The 27,912-nt window shown below is 45.2% G+C and overlaps 1 protein-coding gene across 1 annotated transcript in view; it reads right to left on the bottom strand.

Annotated features, from left to right (window-relative positions):
- LOC117061167 (ovostatin-like) overlaps window positions 1–12,374 on the bottom strand; it is a 49,940-nt gene extending 37,566 nt beyond the window's left edge. The window contains 13 exon segments of the mRNA XM_033173852.1: window positions 499–657; window positions 3,057–3,172; window positions 3,816–3,881; window positions 3,884–3,923; window positions 5,364–5,443; window positions 5,446–5,474; window positions 6,932–7,016; window positions 8,312–8,332; window positions 8,335–8,479; window positions 9,814–9,834; window positions 10,933–10,985; window positions 12,110–12,192; window positions 12,349–12,374. Coding sequence (XP_033029743.1) covers window positions 499–657; window positions 3,057–3,172; window positions 3,816–3,881; window positions 3,884–3,923; window positions 5,364–5,443; window positions 5,446–5,474; window positions 6,932–7,016; window positions 8,312–8,332; window positions 8,335–8,479; window positions 9,814–9,834; window positions 10,933–10,985; window positions 12,110–12,192; window positions 12,349–12,374 — 924 coding nt within the window.
- Window positions 12,375–27,912: the final 15,538 nt, after the last annotated feature.

Genomic DNA, 27,912 nt, shown 5'->3' with positions numbered 1-27,912 from the left:
GGGGATGTGCGATTAATGGCAGCAGCAAGCAGGAGATTGGCAGCAGCGAATGGGTGGGTGATTGGTGGCTGCAGCAAGGCCTGCTGGCAATAGGCTGTGGTTGCGGCAAGTGGACGGGTGGGCTGTTGATGGCAGCTAGCGGGCAGACAATTGGCGGTTGCAGCGAGGTGTGCAATCAGCAGTGGCTGTGGCAAGCAATCGGCAGTGGCGGGCAGGCAAGTGAGCGATTGGCGGAAGTGACCTCCCCCCACCCCCCAAGAAAAGCTAAACAGCTTAATTTCTTAATTTTGATTTTTAAAAAAATCGGGGTCATCTTATACAAGGAAAAATATGGTAGTTACTTAAAGGGGACAGTTCCCTATTCCTGGACTTGGGTACTAGCTACCTATGACATACAAACATGTTCAAAACAGCACTGGCACCTTTAAGAAAAGAGAAAGCAGGCGAAGAAGTGTTTGGAGAAGTGTGCAATAGCCCTGGCTTCTGTCGGTCACTTACTCTGAGAGAGATATCCGAGCTAAAGAACGTTGAGGTATCAATGCAAAATTCAGCGGTGCCGTTTCCATCGGTGCTGTAGTTGCCCACATTTTTGTTGTTGACTTGTAGTTGGACAATCTCATTTCCAAGGGGAGAGTCATCAACATCAACCAGTTTTATCTGAAGGAGAAGGAAAACGCCAGAAGCATCAGTGGCTCATCTGACTCAGCAATGCTCTCCAAAGCCAAGGCTTTATCTTGTAGAGCGATCCTGAACCCTAGCTAAGGAGCAGCAGTGTGAAGCGATCACTGCATCTGAAGGCCTGTCACCTTGCAGAAGTCGGGTGGCATTTAAAATTGGGCCCCTTGAGAAATCAGAGGGACTTTTGATCCAGTGAATCCAAAGCCAATGGCAGCTTGCCTCCAAACACAATATTTTGGAAGGAGAACTGCTGGGCACAGCAGGGGTCTCTACAGAAGCGGACATTTCACTGCTGACCGAGGATCATCCACCAAATCCTACCCACCCACCCATCAAGCAGCAAAGATCAGATTAAACTGCACTGTTTATTTTGGTTTCCCCAACATTTCTCATGGGTTTCACATGAGGAAGAACCTTCAGGTTAATGTTGATAATTACAGAGTAAATTTCAAATATTCATAGTGCTCCACATACTGAGATGGGACTTGAACTGGAGATTTTCCAGCTTGCTGCTCCTACTCCTAGTATTCTACAAGAGCTCTCAGTTTCATGGTATGCTTAGAAAAAATTAAGCCTTGCCCCCCCTCTGTTGAAGGGGATGTGGGAATCTCAAAACCTATCTCCATGCTTAAAAAGGTAAAGGGACCCCTGACCATTAGGTCCAGTCGTGTCCGACTCTGGGCTTGCGGTGCTCATCTTGCGTTGATGGCTGAGGGAGCCGGCATACAGCTTCCGGGTCATGTGGCCAGCATGACAAAGCCACTTCTGGCAAACCAGAGCAGCGCACGGAAATGCCGTTTACCTTCAAGCTGGAGCGGTACCTATTTATCTACTTGCACTTTGACGTGCTTTCAAACTGCTAGGTGGGCAGGAGCTGGGACCGAGCAACGGGAGCTCACCCCATCGCGGGGATTTGAACCACCAACCTTCTGATCAGCAAGCTCTAGGCTCTGTCGTTTAACCCACAGCGCCACCCACGTCCCTACATTTCCATGCTTAGTGGGAATGTAAAACCGTTCATACATTCTGGACCAGGGTCTTCGATATTTTTATAATCGTTAAACAACCTCTCTTGCCAAATCCAGATGTAGCCCTGCTTTCGTTAAGCATAGATTCTAGCCTCACTTTTTGACAAAGATTTGGGGGGGGGTTTCCTATTGGCGGCCAAACATTTGGTGATAGCATACTTTTGGAAATCTCAGGCTGAGCTACCCCTTGAGGTTCAACAACATTCAGGATGTGACTATCTCAGAGTGACTAACAAGGCTTAGAATTGTAGTAAAACTACCGTATATACTTGAGTATAAGACTAGTTTTTCAGCACACTTTTTGTGCTTTAAAAGCTGCCCTCGGCTTATACTCAAGTCAACCATTCCTTAAGAAGTGTACAAGAACGGCGGTTCTTTACTCTCTCCAGGCAGCTTGTTCCATTCCTGAACTGCTCGCATAAATGCAAACTTTAGACCCAGAAGGCAGAAAGCCTATCAGTTAAGGAAGTATTAAAACCCCACAGGTGCTCACTTTCCCTGGCTCCTGCCTAAACAGGACAGGATCCCAGCCTTCTCTGTATAACACAAGGGAACACTGCGCTGTGGGTTAAACCACAGAGCCCTAGGGCTTGCTGATCAGAAGAATGGCAGTTCGAAACCCTGCGACGGGGTGAGCTCCACAGCAGCAAAGGAGGAAGAGGAAGGAGCAGCCCGAAGGGCTGCTTTGGGCTGCTCGTTCCTCCTCTACCACAGTGGCAAAGGTGAACCGGCTTATACTTGAGTCAATCAGCTTTCCCACATTTTTGTAGGGAAATTAGGTGCCTCGGCTTATATTTTGGGTCGACTTATACTCGAGTATATACGGTACCTCAGTTGAATTCTGGTCTCCTTTTTTTCATATGTAAGGGAAGAAGATAACAATTGCCTCCCACCAACTTCTCAAATTTGTCTGTGGATTATGTCTTAAGAATATGCTTGAAATGACACTACATACTCAATTTAATGTTTTGTAGAGATTGTATTCCATAACTAGACTTGTACCCAGTTATTGTTTTCAACAGTTTTATTATAAAACAAAAATTTCATAGTAAAAAGCAGCTCTCAGATTCACCTCAGATTTCATGAAATCTAGGACAGTCGTAATGTTTGTAACTAGTACAACTGGCTTTCCTCAGTTTTTATCAGATATTTTGCCTGTGCAAATCTGTTTATGTCCCAACCTGCATTTACTTAAAACTTCCCTTCAGCTGAAATTTCAGTGACAAATGTGGTTTTGTTTCTCAGTTAGAAAGGCAGTTTCGCTGTTTCACTCCTAAAGGAGATGAAATTTAGTCACTCATCTCTAGATATAGGCATTTAGGCAGGGTCATACTCAGCTTCTCATTTTACCTGACCACAATAGGGGATCCCCCTTTTATAGTCCCGGTCCATATTCTGAAATGTCACAGTCCCCAGTATCCGAGAAACTGAAATGTAGGCTGAACGTTCACTCTGTATCCCTGTGCAAGAGTCCAAGAGCAAACATTGTAATTGAAATAAATATGAAATAAACTATACTAATATGAAATAAACAGAGCCGTCTCATCCATAGAGGCCGGTGGCGCGGTGCACCAGGGCGCAGGGCACCCCAGGGGCGCCCCCGCGAGCCCACTGGCATACCGGGCTCCCCCTCCCCAACCCGCCCGCCCCCACGGGCAGGCGGGCACGCGCGGCGGGCGGGCGGGCTGTAAGCCGCCCGCCCTCGCCTCCCGGAGCCCCAGCTGGAGCGCTGAAGTGGCGCGGGGCTTTGCGCGACCTTCCAGCACTCCAGCTGGGGCTGGGAGGCGAGGGCGACCGGCTTGCGCCCGCCCTCCGCCGGTGCACGAGCGCCCGTCCGCCCGCCTCATCCTCGCCCGCCGGAGCGCGGCGCCCGCTCGCACCCACCAACCACGCCTCTAATCCCCCGCTCGCCCACCCCCATCCCGAGGGGCGGCCAGCGCGGGAGGGAGGCGGGCGGAGAGGCGGCAGGCTGGGGGCGCGAGGGATCGCTGCGCCAGGGCGGCAGATCCTCTAAGACAGGCCTGGAAATAAACTATCCAAAACAGTTCATGCCTGCTGTTTTTATCTTCCCAGCAGTCTCTTTTTGATTACATGGAAGGGTTACCTGTTCCTTTCTCGTGACGATGGCTTTCACATCTAGGTTCCTCCAGTACCCTGAACGATTAAGCTCAAAGTCTTGGAACTGAAGACATGGGCAAGGCAGCCATCTTTGCCCAGCTGAAAAAGAGGAGGGGTAAGGAATCGAACACGAGAAGGAAAATTAATTGGTGTTGCTTAAATATGGCCCAGTGCCATTGATTACAATAGAAACAGCTTCCAAGAAGCCAGTGCGCTTTAATGCATGCCAGATGTCTGAATATGGTCCAGGGTGTCCACCTACTTAGATTGATATTCACTATTGATCTCATGGAGCCCAGTCCTTGCAGCATCCCTAAGAGAGCCGAGTCTGAAGGCAACATGCTGCCCCTCAATTTCCCGTGGTCCAGCTCCAAGTATTGTTTCCCATGCGTGTTTTTGCTTAAATTATCCAATATCCATTTGGAAGATTTTGGCAAGAGTGGCCAGAGCCCTGTTCACACAGCTGTAGCCCTGCTAGAACTGCTCCACCCCGACTTCCACACGTTCAATGGAAGATCTGAAAGGTGCCCTTATACATGGACAGCTGCAAAGGCCCTGCAGACATGATTCAATTCCCTCGCCCATGTCCAGTTGGCTCATTGAGAAAATATGAGTGCATGCCCTATCCTTTGCTCCTAAGTTCTTCAAGCCAAGGCAGTCCTTTAAAAAAGCAACATTTTCCTCTTCATGCAGTATCCAATTTATGCTGGAAATTGCTTCTGGAAACCCACCATTAATAAATTAGAGAAATATCAGAGGTCTTTAAATCAATACAAGCCAACTTTCCTTATCTTTGCAGCTTTCTCTCCCAGATTTCTTTCCCTTCTGAGATTCCCACAAATCTCATGTTTTATTCAGATTTGTGGAGGCAGTGTTAGAGCTCACATCCAACAGACTGGAAAAAGGGGGAGGCTAGTTCAGTTGATTAGTGTGGTGCAGGGGCGTATGAAGTGGGGGGGGGGGTGGAGGGGGCGGTCCGACCCGGGTGCCATTCTGGGGTGGTGTGACAAGATGGCCCCTGCCTCCCCCCAGCTGTAGAGTGGTCAAAGGCTCACCCCGCCCCTCAGCATCCCACCCTGGGCGCTGGAGACTGTTCTCCGCCACTGTTGTGGTGCTGATAATGCGAAGGTTGCCGGCTTGATCTCTTCATGGGACAGATGCATATTCCTGCACTGCAGGGGGTTGGACTAGATGACCTTTGTGGTCCCTTTTCAACTCTACAATACTGTGATTCTCTATGATCTGCCTCCTGGCAGCAAGTCTGTACACCACCCCCCCCACGCAGCTCCATCCCTATCCATTACATGAGGGCAGGAGAAGTACTGTGGATATTACACTGGGCTGAGGTCTGCGGAGTATAATTCAAAGGATCGGACGACGCAGCATTTTTACTTCATTGAAAACTGGACTGCATACACCCATCATTATTTGTGGAATAATTTTTCTGACTGTGCAGAAAGGTCTAATGGGAAAGGAAAACAGGAGAAGACAATGGAAGGAGAAGAATCACGGAAAATGATAAGGAACTGTGTCTCTTACTTCTTTATTAACAGATTCACAGACAGGGTCCCTCTTGCAAGTTCCATAAAAATTGAGATTTCTGCACACACTGAGCTGAGCTTTCCCTGAACTGGCTGCCCATAGGTATACCTAGAAGGGAAAGAAGCATACAGTATTTGAGAATAGATATCCTAGACGCAAGAGCTAGAAATATAGAGAGGACTGCAGATTCGCAGGTGCATTTGAAATGTGTTTCCTATGATAAATGCACCGGATGAGTTTTGCATTTAGCCTCAGCAAATGTCAGCTGCCTTTGCATGCTGACACAAATTTTGTAGGCACCAGTTGATTCCCAACATACCTTCCTTAAAGTGATGGGGCTGCAATTTTTAACCTTGCCGTTATCATCACAACATGACCTGTGCATCATTTATTTATGAAAGGGTGCCGTAACACATGTGCAGAGTACCATTGTCTCCTCCTCGCTGAAAAAAAACATCAATTATTCTCTGCACATCTATGGACAAGGGAAGACTTTCCATGTAAGGAGGGGTGGGCAAGTATGATTTTCAGACAAGATTGACTCCAAACTGCATATTTAGAAATTAAACCATACCACGACATAAGTTTTTGAATTCATGCACTGTTTATACCTACACATCCATCACTAAAAAAAACTAATGCAAATACTTTTAGAATGTGAAGGGAAAGGGCTTCCTGTTGCAAGTGTTTTCTCTCCACCACAAGATTTATTTAACTATTCAGTACCCAAAATATCTTTTTCTCTAAATGGAGAATACATGAAGGGGGAAGGTGGGATACTGAGTTTTGCACATACCCCTTCAATATATTACAAATAAATAAATAAATATTTATTTATTTATACCCCACCCATCTGGCTGAGTTTCCCCAGCCAGTCTGGGTGGCTCCCAACAGAATATTAAAAACACGATAAAACATCAACATTAAAAACTTTTCTAAACAAAGCATTCCAGCAACAGGCAAGCAAGCAAGCAAGCAAGCAAACAAACAAACATTTGATTTGAATACATCAGAGCACAGCAGAACATATTGCCAAGCATATCTCAGTCTTAGAAATGTGAATAATCATTATCAGCTGCTGCTATGACTGAAGTTTGGGAGAATATCTCCCAGGTTTGGGAGAGGCTGTGGAGTCATATCCAGATACATACAGAGACCAAGCTTTTTGTTTTGAAAATTCACTGATAAGCTCACAAAAAGCAAGCTATAAATGATAGTAACAGCATTTTCTTTCATCCTTCTACATTCAAGATATTCTGAACTCAAGCTAGGGAAGGGGTCTGTTGGAAGCAGAGCCATAGATACCTTCTGAAAAAATGCTCTGGATTTGCACATGCGGCTCAGACTTATTTAACTTACCTGGCTCCACCCCGCAGTTGCTGCAGCTTTTAATGAGTGAATGGAGGGAACTATGTGTGGGACAGGAAAGAGTACATGGCTTTGAGAGTAGGGAATTTTTAATAATAGCCTGATATTTTCAAAGGTAGTGTTGTGCCCTATCAGCCCCAGTAGATCAGTCTCCACCACTAAACACTTCTACTTCAGCCGTTGGGTCCGATACTTACATGCCGCACACCTTCACAATGAAATCTGGATTCTCCACAGAGACTGTTTTCGGTGCACTGATAGTGATGTCATACTTTGGTAATACTGAAGAGGGGAAAAGACACATTCAAACATATATTCCAGAGAAACAGTTTGTGATTTTGAACACTTTGGCACATTGGTGTAGCAGGGGGGGGCATGAGGGGGCCGTGGCCCTGGGCACATTTTTTTGAGCGGCACAACTAGGCGCCCCCATGACAGGCTCTCTCATTGGAGCTTTGCTTCGGCACGCAAGGGAGTTGTGGGCTCTCACGATGGCCCAAAGCCGCAGCACCACTCCTGGGTCAGGTCAGACCTGGGGGCAAAGGAGGAGGAGAGTCGATGGCTGCTTCCCTGCCCCTCTCATCGGCTGCACTGTGGCGCATGAGTGTGCCCCCCCCCTTTGCAAGTGAGCTGCGGCAGGCTCCCTCCATGTGCTGTTCCTCATGCGCACACACACACACACACCCGGGCACTGTTAGTATATGCTCTGCCAGTGATTCGGCATGTGTGTGAGGCAAAGTTTGAAGCTTGTCTGGTCAGCCTTTTCCTCAGCTGACCCACTTTCTGAGACAGACCACCCTCACACTTCCCAGATGATTATCAGCATTATTATTATTTAAAATATATTTTATACTGCGTTTTAAAGCGAAAAACTTTCTACAGTGGTACCTCAGGTTACAGACGCTTCAGGTTACAGACGCTTCAGGTTCATAGCTATCAACTTTTCCCTTTCTTGCAAGGAATCCTATTCGGAATAAGGGAATTTCCCTTTAAAAAAGGGAAAAGTTGACAGCTATGTATCAGGTTACAGACTCCGCTAACCCAGAAATAACGCTTCAGGCTAAGAACTTTGCTTCAGGATAAGAACAGAAATCGTGCTCTGGCGGCGCAGCGGCAGCGGGAGGCTCCATTAGCTAAGGTGGTGCTTCAGGTTAAGAACAGTTTCAGGTTAAGAATGGACCTCCAGAACGAATTAAGTTCTTAACCTGAGGTAATTATATCATTTGTGCTGAGAATCGTCTAAGAGAATGGTGATACTATTATAAGGAAACAGCATTATAAACAAATGGTTGACTAATTGGATTTTAGGTGGTTTACTAAAATGTCAGGTTGCTGTCGGGTTACCGTCAGGTGATTTAATAGGTTTGTTTACCAGCAAATACATACAACTCCAGCTTTGATAAGTATGTGTTTGCCTTTGAATATTTGTGTGTTGTATGTGGCTTTTCTGAAAATCCAAGTAGCTACATTTTTATACCGGCCCTTCACTTATAATTGCCAGAAAATTAAGGACCTTCATCTTCCAGCAAGTCCTAATTGTTTTCTAACCTTAGAAAATAACAGGTACATATGTTTACCAAATTCCTCGACAGAGAAATATGAGAGGTCTTAGCTCCCGATTGACTCTGCACGATGATTTCATAGTCTCCCAGAATTGGCTCCAAAATTATTGAGAATGAGAGCTGAACAATAGAGATCTCAGATGTTACATTTCTCCACTGAAATATCTGGTTCCTCTGGGGATCCTAGAAGCACAGAATAAAGGCACATTAAGGCGAGAAGCCAAAGATTCAACTCAGGTTGCTTCGTTTCAGGAGAAACTAGATTAGCATTCAGCAGGTAGCAGTCAAACCCAGCACAAATCTGAAGGCCACTTATCAACATAGAGGCAAATAAATTAATAATAAATAATAATAATAATAATAATAATAAGCTTGCGAGGAAGCCAACAGTTGACAGGACTGACTGTCCCTGCCCTCTACTTCTTCTAGGTCTCCTCTCTGCCAGATGTTTCCCAAGCGGCCTCAAATTACGTCGGGGCAGCTGGAATCTCTGTTCCACCTACACATTGCCATGTGTGTCCTTGGAGCTGCTCCCTGTCACAGGCTCTCCTTGCTCACTAAAATAAAGCATGTTGCTTCTTCAGCATTCAACCATTCCTCCCTCCATTCTTCCTCTGACCCACCTCAGTGCCCCGCCACCAATCCTAGGGCTCTGTGTGTTCCTCCTCTGCAGCTTCCCTTGGGGGTTCCCCAACTGGTACCCCCACCACTCCTCATCATCTAGCTAACCAGTCCCTGACGGGATGCTCGCCTGGGGCATTGCACAGGAGCCAGCCCTGACACCAAGTACCTTCTCTTCCTTCCCTCCTAGACCCTCATCCCAGTCCTTCGCCTCTAACACAAAGATAGATGTGGACTGTGCCTTAAGCCCAGCCAAACTGCACTTTTCCTTTTCCTCATACAAGTTGTATTACAAATAATCACATCAACTTAATCAGTTTCAAGCACAATAGAGTTATGAGTTTGGGAAATGGGGAGTTGAGACTCATCCATCTGCTGGATCCAGCAAGTGTTAAATAAGCTACCCATCACCTGGGTGATGGGCCATAAAGAGAACAAAGAAAAGGAGGCTCTGTGCTAGACAGCAAATGAGGCACCTTTCTCCACCTCTTAGATAGGGGAACAAAGCTGAGTTTCTGAGCAGAGTTTGCTGTGATGATGCAGCAGCAAGCAGAGGGTCAGAGAGCAATGTCTTGAGTTCTGTTTGAATCCAAGGCTGTGGCTAAGGGAGAAGCAAGACCCTTTGGGGGGTGTTGAAGCTGTGAACCCCTTGTATAGATGTGTAATAAGCCATCTATCATAAAGACACCACAATCTCTACTGTGCCTCATTTCCAAAAGGAAACATGAATCCTGGTAAGCATGCCAGGAGCCCCTGGAATCACACTGCTCAGAGATGGGGTGCAACAATTGGGCTTGCACAATACATACAATACAATACAATACAACAATACAATACAATACAATACAATACAATACAATACAATACAGAATAGCATCTAAAAAAAACACTCTTACCTGAACGGTGACCAAAGGATACTGAAAGAGATGAATGTGAAGAGAATGTTAGTGTTTGAAAAATATTTTAAATGTCAACAGCTTTTCAGAGTTGAGCATCAAAACTCCTAATCAACAAGTGTTTAAAGGGATGATTTGAACCCTGAATGAAAAATAGCACAGTTTCGCTCTGTTAAATATATGAGGCAGCATAGCTTGTATCACAGTGATGGTGGAACAAAATAAGGGAATATGTTTAGGCAATGAGCAAGATTAGAAACAAGCCTTCTTTTAGTATTTGCAGCCAAAACGCTGCAATATTTTGCATTTTGTGCGTACGGATGAACAAAAATATATCAGGTGAATATGCTTGCTAGCAGACAGCCATAGACAGTTCTCCTGTCCTTCAAGGCAGACTGTCTTTTCCCCAATAAATGGCAAACCTGAGGACATCATTAATCAGAACAGAAGAAAAGAAATTCTAGATTTTCACAAATTAGTCAGCCTGCATTGGTAACATGTACTAAACCATTGTTGTCTGAGTATGTTGTAGATTTGCTGCTTTGATAAGTTTGCAAAGAATGCAGACAATTGCTGTTAAAACAGCTTCCAAGGCTGCTATACGTTTTAATGGATAACTAAAACGTCATTGTATCCCTTTGTTTCATGGCTAAACTTTCCATTCCATCTACCACAAGTTTAATTTATTTACTGACTTTCCAACAATGACCAGAGTTGCTTCATTTCCTAGAAGCAGTATTCAAAACCATTCACAGACACAATAGATATGTTCAGTCCATTTGCAGGAACCTTAGTGGAGAACATTAGCTTTTAACTTCAAAGCAAAAATCCTGCATGTGTGCTAAGCACTTATTAGTAGGCCAAAGAGCTTCTTTGAAACTGTTTACTTTCGTCTGATTCAGTTCATTTGGAGTTACGTGTATAGACTACTATTTAGAGCAGATCAAGCAAACACTGGAGCAAAAAAGTTTTGCCTCAGACTGTGTGTTATTTGGGTGTTAAGCTATAGTTAGGGTTGTGCATCTACTTATAAAGTGGATGAGATGGTTCACAAAGACTTAAATATAAACCAGGAGCTTTTTGGAAATTCTTCCTCCTGACCATATAGGGCCTACTTACAGTTTGAGGATCAGGTTCGAAACGCGTATTTAGAGAAACAATTCGGAAGAGCACTGTGGAAGGGGAAAGGAAAAGACAGAGAAATTCACTTGCTTTCCTGCTGGCTAACAGCAAGGTTTTATCATTCTGGGAAACTGCAATCCAGGAAAAAAAGAGAGCAAGTGGATCAATTTGGACATGAAAAAACCTTCATTCAATTCCACCTCGGCCATACAGCGAAGGTTGAATCAGATTACCAGTTCTATTCACCATGGTTTGTGAAGTGGGTTGAGTTTGAAATGTGGGTTATTATACCTAATACCTAAGTAGTTTAGCCTTTCTAGGTTTCCTCCTTGCATTCCCAACCCAGTATCAGCCTGTACTAATCTGTTGTAGAAGTGGTGGACTTTGGGCTGAAAATTTCGCAGCACCCTGTTATGCTAAAATTCAGTGCTCCTCCCTCTGCTCTTGCCCTCCGTTCTATAGCATTGTGGTGTGCTGAGTGGTGCCACATGGGTTACACTAACCTAACACTGCCTCTGGTAGCAGATTTATGGACATGTCAGCAGTCAGACCACGTTTCAGTACATTTCCAAGCACAATTCAAAGTGTTGGTGCTGACCTTGAAAGCCCAAACGGCCTCAGCCCAGTATACCTGAAGGAGCATCTCCACCCCCATCGTTCAGCCTGGACACTGAGGTCCAGCTCTGAGGGCCTTCTGGCGATTCCTTACTCCAAGAAGTGAGGTTACAGGGAACCAGGCAGAGGGCCTCGTAGTGGTGCCCGCCCTGTGGAACGCCCTCCATCAGATGTAAAGAAATAAACAACTACCTGACTTTTAGAAAGATCTGAAGGCACCCTGTTTAGGGAAGTTTTTAATGTTGATGTTTAATTGTGATTTTAATATGTTGGGAGCCACCCAGAGTGGTTAGGGAGGCCCAGCCAGATGGGCAGGGTATAAGTAAATTATATGATAATGATGATGATGATGATGGTATCCATAATTCCCCTCCACAAATTTGTCCCATAAAAAGTAGTGTCTTGGCTCTCCAGACCAGGGTCTGCTGCTGAACATGCAGTTCTTGCCATAATTCCCCATATTTACAGCATTTAGACTATTCCTGATGAGTCTGAGAAGGGCTGCAAAACACTTTTTACACATTGCTGTAGAAGAGATAATGCAGTGACCATCACTTACCTTCCTGTCCAGGTTTGTAGATGGGTTTGTCAGTCTGAACAAAAACAACGCTGCCTTTGTTCTGAATGGCCAAACCCTCCTCTCTGTCTCATTGACCGTGGCGCCCTTGAGAGAGATGGTGATGTAAGCCACAGGGTTCGAACTGGCCTCAGGGACCTGTGAGGGAAGAAACCAAGCAACGCTACAATAGACCTGCAAGTGTGTGGAGGTTTGCCACCTTTTCCAAAGGATTCCAGCACCTGTAGTTGCCCCCCTTGCGACTCATAGCTACATGGCTTACCTGTCTGGTAAACATAAGTGATAGAACAGATAATACACTTGATGTTAGCCAAAGTAAGTTCTTATCAGTTTAATATTGGATATGTTATCTATCTGGGGACTTAATCTCACCCATGCTGCCTTGTGGAACAGATGAGGCTCATCAACCTTTGAAGTTACCCATCTAGAGAAGGAAAACGATCCTAAACATCCCCTGCCTTGCAGGATATTTGGGAGCAGAAAAGGCTAAGGAGTAAACCCTTCACAAATCTGGAGTGGAGTTGGATGCACCTTGACACCTCCTTCGGCAACTTCTACAGCCAGGCTGTTGCCAAACATATCAGTCTCCTTATCAGCAAAGGTCAATAGGGGGTCTTGTTGTCTGGGCAGCCCAGGACCCCATACACACTGTGCAGGCTTGTGCCCCAGAGAGATCACTTCAGTGCTGCTAACGCAGCAAAAACAACACAGGAGGCAGCAGTTGTTACAAGTTGCTGGTCTCTGCAACCACAGCAGGTGCGCGATTCTCCAGCAGTTTGACTTCACCTCCAGAGACGCAGTCCATTGTCTCTCGAATCAGACAAATGCCAACAAAAACCCCGAGTGTGAGGATGTAAACAAGGCAAATCGTTAGATTCTCTTTTCTCTGAACACATGTTGAAAGCCTAGTGAAAAATGTCTACAGGAATGCATGAGTTGTTCCAATTAAAAGCACAATTCGATTTGCACGTATTTTGAGCTACAAGATAGATAATGCTCTGAAAGAGGCATATGACTAACTTAACCAGCTGCCCTGTTTCTGATGGTAGGGTGATGTAGCACCATGGCAAAGTAACAGGTGAGAGTTGGGAAGTTCTCAGTTAAGCAGTTCCTGATGGGGACCTTTATTTAGTAGTGTGAGGCCTCCCGCCTCTGTACTGTCTGCCATAGGAAGATAAGAATATTTTGAATAACGACCTATTCCAAAGGGTTATTGCAAAGACAGCATTTAAAATGCTTCGCTTGCATTCTCAGCTAATAATTATTTTATTGTTATAAGACTCCCCTTCTGATCCCAAATGCCAAATGCAAAGTGCTTAAAATACAGGCCAAGCCATTCAGGAAATCACCTAGAGAGTGGGCCACTAAAAGAGGGGGGGGAGAGGTGGTGAAGGACCAATTATTTATGCATATATCTATCTATTTATTATATTTATATACCACCCTCATCAAAAGATCTCAGGACAGTTCACAGAATAAAAATAAGGCAAGAAGGTAAAGGATATGCCAGCCAGCAGGTGGGTGGAGCCCCGCCCTGGGCTCTGGGGGTTGGCAGAAGATAATGCCAGAGTTTTTAGGAGAGAGTTTCAGAAGGCAGTTTGCCCGATGTGAGTGGGGGGGGGGTGCCAGTTAAAAACACTGCAAACTGAAGAGGGGATGGGGATCAGAGGACAATGTGGGCTAGCAATTTGACTCCAAAGTGGCTGGAATGGGAGAAAAAGAATTTGCTTGAAAGTCATTGCTTGGAACCCCTCCATCGTAAGCTGAGGTTGTATATATGTGTAAATAAACCATATATCATAATGACACCACAGTTTCTGCTGTGCCTCATTTCCAAAATGGAATGTGAACCCTGAGTAAGCATCTGGAACACCTGGGATCTCGCACCGCCTGGAGATTGGAGGGGGGGCAGGTAAAATATTTTCTGCTCTTTCATAGGCCTCCTATCCTTTCTTGCCCTCTTCCCTATCCTATTTTGTAATTTCAACATCCTTACAGGGTTGGGCTAGATGACCCTTGGTTTCCTTCCACCTCTACAAGTCTACGGTCCCCTTTCCCTTTTCTTCTCCATTATGTCTCTTTCTAATTGTCATGGAGGCAAGAAATACTTACCATAAAGTAGCTGCATTTGAAGAAGTTTTTCCTTCGCACAGTTTCTTGGAAAACAGTTACGTTACGTCTCTATATTCCAGAAAGACATTCAGGTTTACAGTCTCATTGTTGTTGAGAAGTTGCACACAGGCTGTATTTGCAGAGTCACTCTGCAGTACTGAAGGTACTATTAGGAGATACTGCCTGTGAAATCCCAAAAGAGCAGCTGTATTAGTTCGTACCAGCAAAAGCAACTCGCAGCACATGAAAAAATCATTTAGCTATTAGGCAAAAACCCTGCTTTCAGATGCATGGAAAGTTTTTATGGCGTTAGGCAATACTGACCCAGAAGAACTATGAGTTAATTATAAAATTCAATACTTTATTATTCACAGTCAATTAGGACAAATGCATTCTGGTTCATTCAGGCTACTGCACCTTTAATACCTATACAGGTAAGGGAATTTTGTCAGGTGAAACTTGTCAAGCAGGAGACATTCTGTACAACTGCTGGCCACTTGACCAACGAAAGCTTGACAACACTTTGACATAAAATGTGCTGTTCTTATTGTAATCATTGGTATGTTTTAAACAGATTTATACATGTATATCTATAATGTATATACTTTTAGTTTTATCAGTGCTCATAGGTTTTTCTACTTTTTAGCGGTTGTTTTTATCTGTAAGCCGTCTTTCCATTGGGGGGAAAGTCAGGGCATAAATCAATAATATATAATATTTAAAAATCCCTACAGTTAAGACTTTCACACCTTGCTCTTATTAACCCTGCCCTGTTAATAATACCTGGAGAAAAGTTACGACGACTCTCTATTCATCTTAGCTGGAAATGTCAGCCTGACCAAAGGCCTGGATTTTCATAAACATCAGATAACAGCAGCATTGTGCTAAACAAAGAAGCTAATCAATAAACTAATAAATATTAAAGGAAGATGCCGGTTATAACTTACAACGTTGCCTCCTGTGCAGCAGCAAAATGGAATATAAGAATACCGAGGAAAAACCGCAGCCCCAACATGGCCCTGAATGATTTGAGAGCTGGAGCTCTGTTGGGGATGACCACAATGTTGCAATCTCCACAATGGAAAAGCAAGTTCTGCCTTTGTCTCCCTGGATGCGTTTGGAGGCCAGAGCTTTATAACCCCAGCAAACATGAAAGAGCCACATGTCCACCCCCTGACATTCCTCAGAACCTATCAGAAAACAGGTGAACTTTATGCCACCAGCTGTAGTGGTTGTGGCTATCTAAATATCTTCTGTGACCTAGTGCAGGAAAATTGGGCCATCCTCCTCAATCTGATGCAAGAAAGTAAAAAAAATAATGAAGCCAGAAAAAGCCTGTTGTGGGTCACTTGAATTTGCATTGGCAGTCCCTGGCCTCCAGTTCTGAAGGCATTTATGGAGTCTTAAAAGCTACTTGTCGTGGTTGATCTGAAGTGGGAAGGGAAGAGCTTATCTTGTTTGCTGTTCATTTTTGTTGTATCGGAAATCTTGGCACAGTGCCATTACGTAACAGGGCCATTTTGTGACGCCCGTGTGATGTCAGCAGTGCCGGATTTACGTATAAGCTAAACAAGCTATAGCTTAGGGCCCCACTCTCTTGGGGGCCACCACAAAATTTAAAGGGGAAAAAAACCTGGATGTACAAAATATAAACAAATGAAACAAAACCTATATAAAGCAACAGTGTTTTGTGTCATGTAGGATCCTATCATGTAAGAAATGGGGCCTGCGCCTGCTCCCTAAAATATCACTGGTTTGCTCATTTCTATATATAGGTGCCTACATTCTGCATGAACTAGATGTGCAAACGGCTTTAAATACCTATTAGGTCCATAAATTACCATATAGCATATGTTCAACACAGAAAACAGTGACAATTTGTTGTTGACAAAGGACAGCTGGACATACAAAAGGCCCCATTACGTTCAGTAGCTTAGGCCTCATCAAACCTAAATCTGGCCCTGGATGTGAGAAAACTTGCTCCTCTCCCTTGATTCTGTGTTTCAGGTTTTGACTGGCCACTGGCTGGTGGGGTTGGGAAGGAATTGGCTCCACTCAACTGGCTTGAGGTGGCGAGCTTTTCACTTCCCCAAGGCTATGTGCTGCTTGTATTGCAGTTCCAATTTGACACAGCTGTGGGCAGGATCTACAGCTTGTGGGGGGACTCCCAAAAGGAGGCTTGGGGAATGGAGTTTTAAGGCCTCAGCCCTAATTCAGCGAGCAGAGGACACCTGCCACACGCTCAGGCTGCAGCAGCCTGTGCCATGTTGGGCCCAGTTTGTGGAGACTTCCTCTGGCTGCCCGGCAGGTGGGCTGAGAGAGGTATTGCTCAGCAAGCGGACTTCCCAAATAGATGGACCCTTGTTTCACACCATACCAAACTCTGATAACTAAAATAAATTGTGGCCATGTTTCATCCCACAAGTTCTCTCTTTGTAGTCATTGCACCTGAATGTCACACCAAGGTGCACATGGGACACAAGCCATACTCACATATTTCTGTGCTTTTCTTCTGTGGTTTTTGTTGATGACATCATGATACAAATATAGTAAATGATGATGATATGTCCGGTTTCCCCATCCTGGGATTAAATGGCAGTATGGGCAAAGGTAGCTGAGGAACATGTTTTATCTTTATGCAAACATGTACCTTCACAACAGACACAGGATACGTATATGTGTTATACGCAGTCAAATAATAAAGGTATCATAAAAACCACATTTCAGTGAAATAATGTGTGTATGATGTTGTCTCATTTGAATTTGAATTTTTCAACACTCTTAAGTTTGGAGATTGGTACAGAACTTCCCTGCTATGCAGCTCTGAGCAGAATGGTGTATCTCAGTTTTGCTCTGTGTAAACCCATTGTAATGAATGAACATGACTAACTTAGGTTCATTCATTTCAATGGGTCTACATGCTGCATAAAACCTAGGGCTTGTCCATACTCCCTCTTGTCCTGCTGGCAAAAACTGCTCTTTAGTGCTCAATCAGAGCAAACAGCAATTTGAGTTTTCTGCAGATTGCCATTTGTTCAAATTAGAGCTAAAAAGTGGGTTTCTCCTGGGAAATGTGCAAAACAGGGGGAAACTGCTTGGACCCCATCTTTTAGGCACAGGACAAGCAGAAATGTGGATGAGCCCATAATCGATTGTTTATCTGCAGGGCAGTTTCCCAGGGGAGGGAAATTGTTCAACTGGTTCAGTTGAGCAAATATAACCCTCTTTATTGTCAGTTAAATGCATGGGAGGGGATTTCCCCCATCCTTCCCTGACAAATATCCTAGCAAATATCACCCTCTCTGAGTTCCTCTGCTTAGTTTCCTTCTCAGCAATATCCACCATTTAAGTGAGAAACTTATTCCTCCTAACCATTGTTTACTCAACAAGAAGCAATTGACATGTACTTTTAGTTAATGTGAATGTTAATTGCCTGAATTTGGTAATTCAATATTTTTGCATTCCAGTAGGGATTATCATCAAATTGTCTTATGCCCGGAGGGACGGCCTCTGAATGAACTACAACAACAAATTAAGAAAATTGGTTGTGTTATGAGCCAAGTTTCCTCCACTTGTTGTTGGCAAGATGTGCTAGTCAGTGGGAGCGGAGACTTGGAAAGCAGATTAGAAAGGCAATCCCCCGCCACATTTCTGAATCAAAAAGGTGAGCTTTCATAATCAGGAACCGTGGCATTTCAATTGAAATGAGGGGAGGGAGAACACATTTCTGCAACTCTTCTGCTATTTCAGAAGCAGGTGTTCTCACATTCAGGGCTGGCCCACCCATGAGGCGGGGTGAGGGGACCCCCTGCAGTGGCAGGATCCACAGGGTGGGCACACCCAGCCTCAAAGGGATGCATTGCCTGCCACCACCACTGCTGCCACCACAGTCAGCAGTGGAGCAAGCCAATCGGTGCCTGGGGCGGCGTGTGTGCCCTGTGACTGGGGGCGGGGCCAGCCATGTACAGGGGCGGGGCCAGCTGGGGCAGGACACCACAGGGCCTCCAAGGAGTCTGCCTGCCTCCTACCACTCAGTTGCCCTACGGTTCAGGGCTGGCGGCAGGTGGACCGTTTGGGGAGAGACGCGTGGCTTGGGCATGCTGCAGACCCCCGCGGTGAGTGCCACCCAGCATTTTGTCACCCCCCCCCCAGTGGTGACACCCGGGGCGACCTGCCCCCCGCCCCCACCTTGCTCCGCTACTGAGCACAGTAACCGCAACAGCTATGGTACACTCATGGAGGCCAGATCTGCCACCTCCTTGGCAGTCCCTGTGCCCATCTCTACAGTGGCATCTCAGGGAATAGGAGGTGCTGCTGGTCTCCTCCCGCCCCTAGGAAGGATATGGCAGGGGCTGCCTGGTGTGATGCAGAGCATGCCCCTTCCCGCCCAGCCCCATGACAAATGTGCTATACTGTGTTAGACCTGCAGTGTAGAACCTCTATGGCTCCACTTTCCCTGGCCTGCCGCCATCACTAAAACTCTCTCCAGCCATTCAGCTGAATATGTAATGGGGGCAAAGTGGGCATTCTTGCGAGGAACCTTGGCCCTTGACGGTACCGCATGTGCCAGCACACAACCCCCACAAATTCCCACAGGCACTTTTATGTTAGGAGGTCAACACCTGAGGTTATGGACATTATCTGACACCATATCAAAATGAACTTTGATGACTATTTTGAGCTTCTGTTCAAATTGTGCTCAAATCAGAACCTTACAGGGATGTCAGGGGATTTGAGAAAAACAGAAATAGCAGTGGGAACTGCTGGCCTTCACTGACTTGCCCCATGTCTACAATGGGTATTGCTTTTTTTCAGTCTGCAAATGATATGTGATAGACTGCTCCCCCCTGTCTCGTTTAAATTGCATTTTTTTGCATTGTCTGTTGAAAGGGGTCTTTGTATTGGCACGAATGGTGGGGAAATAATTGCATTGTTATGTTAAGTCAGTAATCACGTAAATAACTGTGTAAATCATGTTGTATAACTCATAGCTACGTAGTAACAGTGAGATGAAAAATGTAACATTGGCAGAAGGTGAACTCCACAACTATATAATTCTGTAGTTTCTATGAAAGGTCACCTCTTAAAAAACGAAAAACACAATGGATTCAATTTTTGTTCCCAGGGTTCATTAACCGTTTTTTCATTTTTCTTCAGGAAATGTTCTCTGTAGCAGTTACAGCCCTGTGGGGTCAATGAGTTTCCGCCCTTTGTGCCCCCCCCTTGGAACATACATTTTGCAATCTCATCCTCCAGGGATTGTCCCCATTCACTCAGGTACTGAAGCGTTTCCTGTGTTACACAGTCACTCCCTTCAAGAACTGCCTGAAGCAGCCAATCAAAGAAGAGGGCATCCTCCTAGCTGCTCTAACCACATGAGAATTGCCATGGTGGGTCACAGCAACAATTCAACTAATCCAGAGCTCTTGTTTAAACAGAAGCGAGACACTGGGAACAGAGGCAGAGGAAGGGGGTGAAGTGGGGGTGGGCCGCCCCGGGTGCCACTATCGCCCCGGGTGACAGAGTGTCGGGTGGCACTCACTGCGGGGCCTGCAGCGCGCCCAAGCCACGTGTCTCTCCTGGGAGTGACGCAGTGGCTTGGGCGCCTGAAAGCTCCGCGCTGCCCCAAACGCTCTGCCCTCCGCCCGTCAGCTGTAGGGCGGTTGAGTGGGAGGAAGCAGGCAGACTCCTCGGAGGCCCCGCGGAGCATCCTGCCCTGGCTCGCCCTGCCCCCAGGCGCCCGATCGGCTTGCTCTGCCGCTGCCTGGAAAGCTCCGTAAACAGAGCAGAGTGAAGATAGTTATCCCTTAACCCCTTTCAGACATAAAGGTAAAGGACCCCTGGACAGTTACAGTAAGTCCAGTCAAAGGTGACTATGGGCTAGCGGTGCTCATCTCGCTTTCAGGCCAAAGGAGCCGGTGTTTGTCCACAGACAGCTTTCCGGGTCATGTGGCCAGCATGACTAAACCGCTTCTGGTGCAACGGAATACCATGACGGAAACCAGAGCGCACGGAAATGCTGTTTACCTTCCCGCCGCAGTGGTACCTATCTATCTGCTTGCACTGGCATGCTTTCGAACTGCTAGGTTGGCAGGAGCTGGGACAGAGCAACGTGAGCTCACCCCGTTGTGGGGATTCGAATTGCCAACCTTCTGATCAGCAAACCGAAGAGGCTCAGTGGTTTAGACCCAGTGTCACCCGCATCCCTTTTCAGACAATACAGTAAGCCCGTAACTGATGGGGGGGGGGTGTTGGCATCCATCTGTCTCAAGAGACAATGGAATGCACCTCCCTGTATTAGCAGCACCAATGTGACCTCCTTGGGGTGCAAGCCTGGGCAGGTTGACGAGCCCCATCTGTCCCTCACTTCCCTCCACAGCACGTACAGAAAGCCCTTCTTGACTGGTGGACCCACCATTATTAAACTTATTATATGACTAGCTCGGGTCAATAGGGCATGAGACTCTTATTCTCAGGGTTGTAGGTTTGAGCCCCATGCTGGGCAAAAGATTTCTGCATTGCAGGGGGCAGACTAATTGACCCTTGGGACCCCCTCCAGCTCTACTGTTTTGTGATTCTATTATGCAGAGTCCATTTCTCCAAACAGCTTGGAAGTTCTAGGTGTGCAGGCAGAACTTACCTGGTTTTGTTTTCGTTTTAGTAAGTAGGTCACTGGAGGATTACTGGTATTTTCTAACATATGAGTTTAATAATAAATTTACAGTTTGAGCATAAGGTGGAATATTTAATGTTCCTTATATTATTTTTTTCTTAATTTTATTCAAGTGCACCTAGGTTCCTGTGCTTCCGTTTAAAGAGATGACATATCACATTTGAGTTAGGGATAAAATGTCACCCCCTCCCCCAGATTCACAACTCCCATTTGCAGGCAGTGGATTTGTGAAGTATTTCAATTGTTTTTGTGTTGCAGGGGTGAAAGTTTCTCAGTGTTTAGTGTGACAGCTCAGCGTTCCCCACCTTTTTGTTCTAACATTTACAAATTGTCTGTGGTGGCTGAGCAGAACTCCAGGTACCCACGTTTCCTCCCCAGAATGTCTCTGGAATGACACTAACCAGTGTGTGATGGTTTGTCATTGTGTGTTAAGGTTGTTGTTGTTAAGATGATTTTTTATTTATTTTAAGAAAAGTAGGAAAGAGAAAGGTGGGAGGGAGAGAGCCTTCACAATAACTAGCAAGTAAACAAGTATTCCGGTCTGGTCAGACCTCACCAGGAATACTGCATCCAGTTCTGGGCACCACAGTTCAAGAAGGATACTGACAAGCTGGAACGTGTCCAGAGGAGGGCAACCAAAATGGTCAAAGGCCTGGAAACGATGCCTTATGAGGAACGGCTTAGGGAGCTGGGTATGTTTAGCCTGGAGAAGAGAAGGTTAAGGGGTGATATGATAGCCATGTTCAAATATAAAAGGATGTCATATAGAGGAGGGAGAAAGGTTGTTTTCTGCTGCTGCAGGGAAGCGGACACGGGGCAATGGATTCAAACTACAAGAAAGAAGATTCCACCTAAACATTAGGAAGAACTTCCTGACAGTAAGAGCTGTTTGACAGTGGAAATTGCTGCCAAGGAGTGTGGTGGAGTCTCCTTTTGGAGGTCTTTAAGCGGAGGCTTGACAGCCATCTGTCAGGAATGCTTTGATGGTGTTTCCTGCTTGGCAGGGGGTTGGACTGGACGGCCCTTGTGGTCTCTTCCAACTCTGTGATTCTATGATTCTAACAAGTGCTCTTTTCTTCAAAAGCATTCAACCTCAAATTCTGGGTTTCTCAGTGGTTTGTTTCCCCTACCATGTCCAGCAACAAGACATTTATTGAGGACATATACTTCATAATGGCGTAAATCAATCACAGCTGCACTTGCTTACACTTGTTGAAGCCTATGGCTTAACCATGTCTCTGTATTGGATTCAGCCCATTACTCTTTTAAAACAAATCATAAACATAATCAATATTTACAGGGACAGAAGTTTTTTCTTTCTAAAATTCTGCGACAGGCTTCCAGTTCTCCACAAAGGTATTAAAGTTTTTCCTCCATTCTTTCATACATGCAGAACTCTTCGATTTGGTCCAGGCAGCAAAGTTATGAATCGTATTGTAATGAAACAAAACGGGGTACTTCTGAGATGTTAAAACATCCAATTAGAAATGTTTCCTTTTTAGCTAACTTCATTGAGAAAGAACCTGAGAGTTGTGGCATCTTCTTAGCAAAGTGTGCACTGTCCAAGCAGAGGGCAAAGGAACGTCCACAATGGTGTATGGAGAAATAAGAAAAAGAATCTCTCCACATCCGGAGAAGATTGCAACAGACAGAATAAATAGAAAAGTGAAAAGTTGATAACCAGAGGCTCATAGTGTTAGCATTAAGCAATTTCCCAGTGGCAAAGAAATCCTGCAATAACTGGTTGTGCTGGACGTACAAGAACAACAGATTGTGTTAGATTTGCACCAGAACTGATTTTGCACCAACTCCTTCTTGCACAATGTCTTCTCTTCTTCGAAGGACATCTTGCAATAAACTGAATTAACAGAGGGATGACCCCCCTGGAGGCTCAAAGGCCACATTTTCTTCTCACACAGATATTTGCCCCCTGGGATATCTTCTCCCATGTCAGACTGGGATGCCATAGTTTACCTGACAGGGTTGTTCCTTTTGGGAAACGAGAGATTGCCGTTGAGGCATCTGTGATGACCTGGGGATGAACTTTAGTTCCCAATGAGAAGAGCACCTGCTGCATTTTTTAGCTTGATGGCCCACAATGCTGAGGAGGTGGGGGGGGGAATTATAGAACTAACCCGTTCTGCTAGCAGAAGCCAGCACAAGGACTTCTCTGCCAGGAGAAACCCCAGCATAATCCATGGAATCTCTTTAGTGGTGGAGATCCATGGAATCTCTTTAGTGGTGGAGTTGCAATAAACCATTTGGGATTTAAACGGCCACAACTTTATGAATTACAGATGTCAACAAGTTTTGGCACAGGCACTGGGTGTGTATCTTGAATCAATTAACCCCAGGTTAAAGATTGCCCTATGTCATACATCAAATCAGGGTGACCCCCAATACCCCCATTTTGGGGGTGCTGTGGCCCATCAACCCCCATCTGGGTGCCCAGACAGAAGCACCCCTGGGTCCATTAATGAGGTACCTTGATTAACTGAACCAGTCATTGGGTGAGGGTGCTCCTGACTACCCCCCCCCCCAATCCACCCAGCCTTATCCCCCATGGATTTCCCTGGTGTTTATAACTCCATACCCATAGAGGGTGGTGTGTATTTGAAGCTGTGTGTGCTTCAATATTATTATGATTGTTTGCCTCATACACATGAAACATTCTCATCCGTTAGGTTGCCTGCACTCCCCCCACCTCCATTAAATTAGAGAGCTTCCCACAACAGGGAGACATCAATAAAAGAAGAAAATCCGATATAAAATCCCATGTTACATGGCACATTGTGCTCCAGCTTCTTTGACATGTGTGGTGATGTTTCACAGGAGCCATCCACCCCTACTCCCTACTTTGCTTCTCTTCCTCCAAAGGGAAAGAATGAAAACATATTTGTAGGTCCAGGCATCGTGCCCCCCAGTCCCCAACCCCCAGATAAATAAAAGACCACTAAGACTGGTTTGGATCGAAACAGGACACAACTTTATTGATACAGTGGTACCTCAGTTTTTGAACATCATAGAAGCCGAACTTTTCAGTTTTCGAACGCCGAAAACCGGAAGTAAATGCTTCTGTTTTGAATGCCTCACAAGTCGAACTGCTTCCGCTGAGGTTCCCCCCAATTTTCTCCAATGAATTTGACAGACTGCCCTTTGCGCCTCGGTTTTCGAATGTTTCAGAAGTTGAACGGTCTTCCAGAATGATTACGTTCAAAAACCGAGGCACCACTGTACAGATAAATGAGGTTTGGCTTGGGCATGGGGCAATCAAAATCACTTCGGCCCACCCACCAGAGGTGATGCATAGGTCAATCCGGGCAGGGTTCTAAGACTTACATCAAATAGGATTCCTTTAATGGGATACCCCAGCGTTTGGGGCGGCAGGCAGAGATTACAACCTCCCTTTCATCCAAGACAAAGGATTGCCTCAATGCCCAACCCATTGTGATGATTGCTATAAGGTAGGCAAAACCACCGGGTTGGAGCCAATTTGCTGGTGCATAAATTTCTACCCAGCCCCATAAAATGGTGAGCACTGTAGCCACAGCTACTTGACCATTAGCTTGAACCAAGGGTGGGTGGGGAACTCAACGAAGGAAAAGCAGGTGGGGCCTCAGGTGAGGGCTGTTTTAAATGCCCAGGTAGTGACCTGAGGGGAGCCTTCTTGCTCCGTCAGTTCTGGCCCCCTGGCCCAGCCCATGTCCAAGCCTGCACCCCCATTTGCCTATCCAGGATGCAGGCCAGGATCTGGCTCCTGATAGGTGGCATACACTTATTGAATATTACTTTATTTGTTGGATTGTTTAATAGGCATGTAATTGGTGTTGTGTTAACCAGGGCATTGGGGTGTCTTCTAATTTGTCCTGTATTTCTTGTGTTGACAGAGGTTTGTTGTTTTATAAAAGTCTACTTAGGCGATATAGTCCTTTGGATGCCAGGTTTTGGTTTGGAGGTTTTGTGCTGCTTTGTGGAATAGTGGGTCAGGGGAATTAGTGGGATGGGGTAGGGGATAGTTTGCCTCGTTTCTGCTTTCCATGCTTTGAACATGGTTTGTGTGTATCTATTAAGTGTTGTGGGGATTTTTCTTAGTTTGTTGGGAGGAGGTGGTATGCTGTGGTGCAGATATTCTCAATTGTGTCCCTTTCTAGGTGTATCCATTGTTTTGTCTTGTCTTCTAATATGTATGGATTATATGGCGTATTGGTTGGCTCTGTAGTATGTTTCTATATTGGGATTCCCCATCCTCCTTCTGCGGTGGGGAGGTGTAGGTATTTGGTGTATATTCTTGGTTTTTTGTGTGAGAAGATAAGGATTGTAATTTCTCTGCCATTTGCGGAGTTGGGTTGGGGGATCCAGATTGGGAGGGTTTGGAATAGATAGGTTAGTTTTGGAAGGGTGATCATTTTGATCATGGCTATTTTGTCTGAGAGAGTGAACTTCATGTTGTTCCATCTCTTTAAGTCTTTGTTTATTTGTTGCCATAGGGGTTTGTAGTTGTGGAGGTATAATTTGTTAAGGTTTTTGGTTATTTGTACTCCTAGGTATCTGAACTTGGTGTGCAGAGTTTTATCTTGGTGGTGTTAGTGAGTTCTCTTTGGATGTAAGGTGGGGTGTTAAAGCACATGGCTTCCGATTTTTCAAAGTTTACTTGTAGGCCTGAAACCGTTTGCAAATGTGTTGAGTTCTCTAATTAGGGAGGGTGCTGTGTTTGAGGGATCTGGTGTTGTGACCATTAGGTCATCTGCAAAAGTCCTAGTTTATAGGTTCTGTCTTTATTTCCACCCCCTTGATGTCTGTGGCTGCTCGGATTCGGATTGCTAGGGTTCCAGCGCCAGGATAAATAGGAAGGGAGATAGTGGGCACCCTTGTTTTGTGCCTCTTTGGATTGTTATGGTATTTGAGTCCATATTATTAATTCTGCATTTTGCTGAGGCTTGAGAGTATATTTGTCTGATGGTTTGTAGGAAGCAGGGGCCAAATTTCATGCTAGTTAGTACTGCTGATAGGTATTCCATTCTAGGCAATCAAAAGCTTTGAGGATGTCTAGGGACATAATTGTCAATGGGAGTTTAGTTGCCTTGCTGTGTTCAATTAGGTTCAGTAGTTTCCTGATGGGGTCTGTAATATTGCGACCAGGGACAAAGCCAGTTTGGTCTGGAGCTATTAGCTTGGATAATAATTTTTTCAGGTGGTTGGCCAAGATTGATGTGAATATTTTGTAGTCTTGGTTTAGTAATGAAATCGGGCGGTATGATTCTATCTTGAGGCTGTCCTTCAATGGTTTTGGGATGGAGACTATTTTGGAGAGGGTCCAGGTTTTGGGGATGGGCCCTCCTTTCATGATGTCATTAAACAGGCGTGTCATGTAGGGCATCAGGGGTTCTTTGAATTTCTTATAGAATTCTGCTGTGAAGCCATCTGGGCCTGGAGCTTTGTGTAATTTTAAGTTTTTGAGGATTGTGTCTATTTTCTCTGGGAGTCTGTTGCCTTTCTAAAGAGAGAGCTGGATTTTGAGCTGGATGTTCTGGGCTGAAAATCTTATTTGGAAAAGAAGGCTTCCCCTGGATAAGCTAGACCCTCCTTCTCCCTGAATATAGGTAGGTTCTTCTTCTGAAAGACAGTCTTTTAATTTGCTACCAAGGAGAGACTCCTTCTTTGGAGGTCTTTGGGCGGAGGCTTGATAGCCATTTGTCGGGCATGCTTTGGTGGCGTTTCCTGCTTGGTGGGGGGTTGGACTGGATGGCCCTTGTGGTCTCTTCCAACCCTATGATTCTATTCTATGATTTTATATTGGAAACCTTCCCTGGATAGCTTGATGTAAGTTTCTTTTAAGCCTTATTAAATTGAGATTCTTTCTCTCTCTAATGGGGGGTTTAAGTTCTTTTATTTGACATGTAGCTTCTACAATTATTTGCTTATTTGAGTTTGTAAAACTTTAGCCCCATTTATTTGATATTATTTTCTGGATGTTATTAGTATAAGCTCTTTTTGTGAAACATGTTCTTAGTGCATACCTTTGTTTGCTTCATATAATTTTCTGGCCATTTAATATTCAGCTTTTTCTGTAGGCTCTCTTGTGAAACTTATTTTTTTGTGTATATTCTCTCTTCGCTGGCATATCATTAATCAATGGAAAGCTGTAGGTCAGAGTGCCCCTTCCCGTGGAAGGTACAGAAATTGGCCGAGATGTGAAGGGGATTGGATAATCCTTTGATGGGTGATCCTACCAATTAGAGGAAAGGCAAAAAGCTTTAATTATAGGAGCCAGCCAAAGGGCAGACTGACCCATATCTTGGGGGTGAAAAGCTTTAACTTTCACCCAATAATAAACTCAGGGCTGTCTTGGCCAGAGAGACACAAGATGAGTCATTGACAGGTGGCCTGGCTGGAGTACCTTTTTGCTTTGATGTTACTAATGGTGTGACGTGCATGAACTCATGAGGCTGAATGAGGGGAGAGGGATTCTGAAGAGGATAAAAGCTGTATGTATCTTTTCGCCTGTTGTATTTCGCTGTGAATTATCACGTGGATGCCTTCTGCAGTCCTAGGCAGTCAGAATATAAATTCTTTCTCTATTTCATTTCTTCGGAGTCGTTATTGACCCCTTTTTCTCCCTCACCTCGTGGTGCAACGCGAACCCCAAGGTTAACGGAAAAGGTCTGCCAAAAAAAGGCTACAATCAAATAAGGAATAGTGGGACATGAATGAATGAATATACTGTAATAGGGAACACATAACTCCTGAGAGAGCCATTATAAATAGGGTTTGATATTTAAGGTGAGATTCAGCTAATGAACCCCATCAGCAGAAGCCCAAACAAGGCCTCCTTCCCTCTTCCTACCATGTGCCCCCAAAAATTGACTCTGGGAAGACTGAGAGAATCCCCAGCATAACACACAAAGAGAAGGAAGGTCATTCAATCAGGCAACCCGAATTGCTTGTGCTGACAAAGCAATCTTCTCCCACAGCAAAAACTATGAGATTCTATAATAATTTG

The sequence above is a fragment of the Lacerta agilis genome, chromosome 16, assembly GCF_009819535.1.
Source record: "Lacerta agilis isolate rLacAgi1 chromosome 16, rLacAgi1.pri, whole genome shotgun sequence".
In the NCBI taxonomy this organism is placed as follows: Eukaryota; Metazoa; Chordata; class Lepidosauria; order Squamata; family Lacertidae; genus Lacerta; species Lacerta agilis.
Note: the sequence above shows the minus strand (reverse complement) of the source record. Positions and strands in the feature narration are given on the sequence as shown.